A 6235-nucleotide genomic window follows, 5' to 3' on the forward strand; every position below is an offset into this window, starting at 1 on the left:
CAGGAAATTATAGATCTGTTAGTCTGACATCAGTGGTGGGGAAGATGCTGGAGTCAAAAGACAAAATTGCGGAGCATTGGGATAGCAGTAACAGGATCGTTCCGAGTCAGCATGGATTTACGAAGGGGAAATCATGCTTGACTAATCTTCTGGAATTTTTTGAGGATGTAACTAGGAAAATTGACCGGGGAGAGCCGGTGGATGTGGTGTACCTCGACTTTCAGACAGCCTTCGACAAGGTCCCACATGGGAGATTACTGGGCAAAATTAGAGCACATGATATTGGGGGTAGGGTACTGACATGGATAGAAAATTGGTTGGCAGACAGAAAACAAAGAGTGGGGATAAATGGGTCCTTTTCAGAATGGCAGGCAGTAACTAGTGGGGTACCGCAAGGCTCGGTGCTGGGACCGCAGCTAACAAGGGAGATTAGGGATAGTATCAAAACAAAAGATGAAGCGTACAAATTAGCAAGAAAAAGCAGCCTACCAGAGGACTGGGAGAAATTCAGAGTCCAGCAGAGGAGGACAAAGGGCTTAATTAGGAAAGGGAAAATAGATTATGAAAGAAAACTGGCAGGGAACATAATAACTGACTGCAAAAGCTTTTATAGATATGTGAAGAGAAAAAGATTAGTTAAAACAAATGTAGGTCCCTTGCAGTCAGAAACAGGTGAATTGATCATGGGGAACAAGGACATGGCAGACCAATTGAATAACTACTTTGGTTCTGTCTTCACTAAGGAAGACATAAATAATCTGCCGGAAATAGCAGGGGACCGGGGGTCAAATGAGATGGAGGAACTGAGTGAAATCCAGGTTAGTCGGGAAGTGGATTAAAGGCCGATAAATCCCCAGGGCCAGATAAGCTGCATCCCAGAGTGCTTAAGAAGGTAGCCCCAGAAATAGTGGATGCATTAGTGATAATTTTTCAAAACTCTTTAGATTATGGAGTAGTTCCTGAGGATTGGAGGGTAGTTAATGTAACTCCACTTTTCAAAAAGTGAGGGAGAGAGAAAACGGGGAATTATAGACCAGTTAGTCTAACATCGGTAGTGGGGAAAATGCTAGAGTCAGTTATTAAAGATGGGATAGCAGCACATTTGGAAAGTGGTGAAATCATTGGACAAAGTCAGCATAGATTTATGAAAGGTAAATCATGTCTGACGAATCTTATAGAATTTTTCGAGGATGTAACTAGTAGGGTGGATAAGGGAGAACCAGTGGATGTGTTATATCTTAAACCTTCCAGAAGGCTTTCGACAAGGTCCCATATAAGAGATTAGTATGCAAACTTAAAGCACATGGTATTGTGGGTTCAGTATTGATGTGGATAGTGAAATGGCTGGCAGACAGGAAGCAAAGAGTAGGAATAAACGGGTCCTTTTCAGAATGGCAGGCAGTGACTAATGGGGTACCGCAAGGCTCAGTGCTGGGACCCCAGCTATTTACAATATATATTAATGATTTGGACGAGGGAATTGAATGCAACATCTCCAAGTTTGCAGATGACACGAAGCTGTGGGCAGTGTTAGCTGTGAGGAGGATGCTAGGAGGCTGCAACGTGACTTGGATTGGTTAGGTGAGTGGGCAAATGCATGGCAGATGCATTATAATGTGGAGAAATGTGAGGTTATCCACTTTGGTGGCAAGAACAGGAAAGCAGACTATTACCTGAATGGTGGCCGATTAGGAGAAGGGGAGATGCAACGTGACCTGGGTGTCATGGTGCACCAGTCATTGAAAGTAGGCATGCAGGTGCAGCAGGTAGTGAAGAAAGCGAATAGTATGTTGGCATTCATAGCGAGGGGATTTGAGTATAGGAGCAGGGAGGTTCTGCTGCAGTTGTACAGGACATTGGTGAGACCACACCTGGAGTATTGCGTACAGTTTTGGTCTCCTAATCTGAGGAAAGACATTCTTGCCATAGAGGGAGTACAGAGAAGGTTCACCAGATTGATTCCTGGGATGGCAGGACTTTCATATGAAGAAAGACTGAATAGACTCGGCTTGTACTCGCTGGAATTTAGAAGATTGAGGGGGGATCTTATAGAAACTTACAAAATTCTTAAGGGGTTGGACAGGCTAGATGCAGGAAGATTATTCCCGATGTTGGGGAAGTCCAGAACAAGGGGTCACAGTTTAAGGATAAGGGGGAAGTCTTTTAGGACCGAGATGAGAACGTTTTTTTTCACACAGAGAGTGGTGAATCTGTGGAATTCTCTGCCACAGAAGGTAGTTGAGGCCAGTTCATTGGCAATATTTAAGAGGGAGTTAGATGTGGCCCTTGTGGCTAAAGGGATCAGGGGGTATGGAGAGAAGGCAGGTACGGGATACTGAGTTGGATGATCAGCCATGATCATATTGAATGGCGGTGCAGGCTCGAAGGGCCGAATGGCCTACTCCTGCACCTATTTTCTATGTTTCTATGTTTCTATAGAACATTGGAAAATGATCACCAATGCGTCTTCGCTCAGTCCGCCTTAACCAACCTGATCTCCCAGTGGCTGAGCACTTCAACTCCCCCTCCCACTCCCAGACTGACCTTTTTGTCATGGGCCTCCTCCAGTGCCATAGTGAGGCCCACCGGAAATTGGAGGAACAGCACCTCATATTCCGCTTGGGCAGCTTGCAGCCCAGCGGTATGAACATTGATTTCTCAAACTTTAGATAGTTCCTCTGTCCCTCTCTTCCCCTCCCCCTTCCCAGTTCTCCCTCTATCTTCCTGTCTCCACCTATATCCTTCCTTTGTCCCGCCCCCCTGACATCAGTCTGAAGAAGGGTCTTGACCTGAAACGTCACCCATTCCTTCTCTCCTCAGATGCTGCCTGACCTGCTGCTTTTTGTGAATAAATACCTTCGATTTGTACCAGCATCTGCAATTATTTTCTTATACCAATGCGTCCATGATTTTTAGAGCCACCTCCTTAAGTACCCTGGGATGCAGACCATTAGGCCCAAGGGATTTATCAGCCTTCCGTCCCATCAGTCTACCCAACACCATTTCCTGCCTCGTGTGAATTTCCTTCAGTTCCTCCGTCACCCTAGGATCTCTGGCCACTAGAACATCTGGGAGATTGTTTGTATCTTACTTAGTGAAGACAGATCCAAAGTACCGGTTCAACTCGTCTGCCATTTCCTTGTTCCTCATAATAAATTCCCCCCTTCTGTCTTCAAGGGACCCACATTTGCCTTGACTATTCTTTTCCTCTTCACATACCTAAAGAAGCTTTTACTATCCTCCTATATATTATTGCCTAGCTTACCTTCGTACCTCATCTTTTTTCCCCGTATTGCCTTTTTAGTTATCTTCTATTGCTCTTTAAAAGAGTCCCAATCCGCTGGCTTCCCGCTCTTCTTTGCTATGTTATACTTATTCTCTTTTATTTTTATGCTGTCCTTGACTTCCCTTGTCAGCCACAGGTGCCTCTTACTCCCCTTCTCTCCTCAGAATCTCCTCAGAATCTTTCCTACTCTTTGGGATCAATTGATCCTGCAACTTCTGCATTATTCCCAGGAATACCTGCCATTGCTGTTCCATCATATTCCCTGCTCGGGCCTCCTTCTAGTCAAATCTGGCCAGCTCCTGCCTCATGCCTCTGTAATCCCCTTTGCTATACTGTAATACTGACACTTCCGATTTTCCCTTCTCCTTTCAATTTGTAGGTTAAAACTTATCATATTATGATCACTGCCTCCTAATGGCTCGTTTACCTTGAGTTCCCTTATCAAATCAGGTTCATTACACAACACTAAATCCAGAATTGCCTTCTCCCTGATAGGCTCCAGTACGTTGTTCTAAGAAACCATCTCGGAGGCACTCCACAAACTCCCTTTCCTGTGGTCCAGTACCAACCTGATTTTCCCAGTCGACCTGCATGTTGAAATCTCCCATAACCACCGTAGCATTACATTTGCGACATGCCAATTTTAGCTCTTGATTCAACTTGCACCCTATGTCGAGGCTACTGTTTGGCGGTCTGTAGATAACTCCCATTACGGTCTTTTTACCCTTACAATTTCTCATTTCTATCCATACTGATTCTACACCTCCTGATTCTATGTCACCCCTTGCAAGGGAGTGAATACCATTCCTTACCATCAGAGCAACCCCATCCCCTCTGCCCACCTGTCTGTCTTTTCGATAGGTCGTATACCCCTGAATATTCAGTTCCCAGCCCTGGTCCTCGTAGCCATGTTTCTGTAATTCCCACAATGTCATATCAGTCACTAAATTGACTATTTGGCCAATTTACCAAGCTTCTAATTTAATTGCTCAGCCAATCCCCGCACTCACTCCGATCCTGCCTTCCTCTGACCAGCTTGGAGGTATGCGCTTCACTGAATGCCTGCTAGCGCCCCTTTGGCACTCTTTTTTAAACTGACTTTTACCTGTAATTCACACTTACTTTCTTTCAGCCAACGGCCGTCCTTGCTCCTGCTGGTGCTCTCCCGACCTTTACTTACTTAATGTGCGGGGATCGCTGGTCAGTGCGGACTGGGTGGATCGAAGTGCCAGTTTCCTCGCTATATCTCCAAACTAAATTAAACTTAATAAAAAATTAAGGAAGAGTGCTTAACTAGGTAATAATTTTAATGAATGAGGAGCACACCAATGCATCTAGGTTTATTTTTCCATCTGGCAAATGTCTAAGTTAGAGGCATCTTTATTGAAAATCTGCCCGCGTTTTGAACATATGATAGGATTGTGTAGACGGATACATAGAAATCAATTCACCAGGTTTATGTAGAACACAAAGTGCTGGAGTAACTCAGCGAGTCAGGCAGCATCTCTGGGGGACGTGGATAGAAGACGTTTTGTTTCGTGCCGAGACCCTTCTTTAGGCCCTCCATCACAGCATGGTTTGGGAACAGATCCGTCCAATTTGTCAGAAATTGCAGAAAGTTGTGAATGGAGCCCAGACCATCACACAAACCGACCTCCCTTCCATTGACTCCATCCACACTTCACGCTGCCTCGGCAAGGCCCCCTGCATAAGCAAGGACCAGTCTCACCCCGGTCACTCTCTCTTCTCCCCTCTCCCATCAGGCAAGCGGTGCAGAAATTTGAAAACACACACCTCCAGATTCAGGAACAGTTTCTTCCGAGCTGTTATCAGGCAAAGATGTCCTCTCTCCATCTAGAGAGCAGTCCTGCCCTCACATCTACCTCATTAGAGACCTACAAACTATCATTAATTGGACTTTATCTTGCACTAAACGTTGTACTTTTGTTCTGTATCTGAACACAGTGGATGGCTTGATTGTAATTATGTATTTAATCTTTTTCTGATTGGATAACACGCAATAAAAACGCTTTTCACTGTACCTCAGTATGGTTGACAAAAATAAGCTAAACTAAACTTAATAAACTAAACTAAAACTAAACTAAATCTTGACCCAAAACGTCGCCTATTTATGTTCCCCACAGATGCTGAGTTACTCCAGCGTTTGTGTTCTTGGCAAGATTCCGGCATCTGCAGTTCCTTGTGCCTCCACCAAACTTACGATTGTTTCTGGTTTATTCAGATATTTCAGGACTCACCACAGTGCTGGTGATGAGTGGGAAACTCTCCACCACGTGTGGCTTTGCCATGGTTTATGTCTACACGGCTGAGCTGTACCCGATGGCAGTAAGGAACATGGGTGTCGGAGTAAGTTCAATGGCCAGCCGGCTGGGCAGCATCATCCCGCCTTACATCTTCTATCTGGGTACGATCATTGTTTGACTATGTTCAGGTCCACCACCAATTTCCCGGCACCCTTGGTTCCGGAGCTTTGCCGTATGATCCATTTTGCGGGGCCGACAGAGGTCACGGCCTCGGGGGACCAAGATACCAATCGGCAAAGTCGGCCGTGGAAGTCGGCTATGGGAACGGATCTGCCGGCTCCGGCCTGGCCGGAGTTCCAGAGCCCCGGCCGCAGGGGGCAAATTCGACCTGCCGATCAGCCGCGGAAATCTCGATGAGGTTGGGATCGGCTGCCTCATCCGGCCTGGGCGCCACATTTTCGGGGGAATTCCAGGGGGATGTCAAGTGCGCTCTCGTGGTTTTGTCCGGATTAAAGGGGGCGCCGGATCACCAGTTGATGGAAAATTGGTGGCGGAACTGTAGGTGTATCGTGCGGCACAGTGGCTTTTGGCACTTTGGCCTTCATCAGTCAGAGTATTGAGTATCGACGTCGGGAGGTCATGTTGCAGTTGTATAAGGTGTTGGTGAGATCGCATTTAGAATATT

At 46.0% G+C, this 6235-nt stretch overlaps 1 protein-coding gene across 1 annotated transcript in view; it reads left to right on the forward strand.

Moving 5' to 3' along the window:
- The window catches only part of LOC144599977 (organic cation/carnitine transporter 2-like), a 55722-nt gene extending 49994 nt beyond the window's left edge, over positions 1 to 5728 (forward strand). The window contains exon 8 of the mRNA XM_078411258.1: positions 5529 to 5728. Within this exon, the coding sequence (XP_078267384.1) occupies positions 5529 to 5728 (200 nt within the window). The remainder of the gene's footprint in view (positions 1 to 5528) is intronic.
- The last annotated feature ends 507 nt before the right edge of the window (positions 5729 to 6235 follow it).

Source organism: Rhinoraja longicauda, chromosome 14, assembly GCF_053455715.1.
Source record: "Rhinoraja longicauda isolate Sanriku21f chromosome 14, sRhiLon1.1, whole genome shotgun sequence".
NCBI lineage: Eukaryota > Metazoa > Chordata > Chondrichthyes > Rajiformes > Arhynchobatidae > Rhinoraja > Rhinoraja longicauda.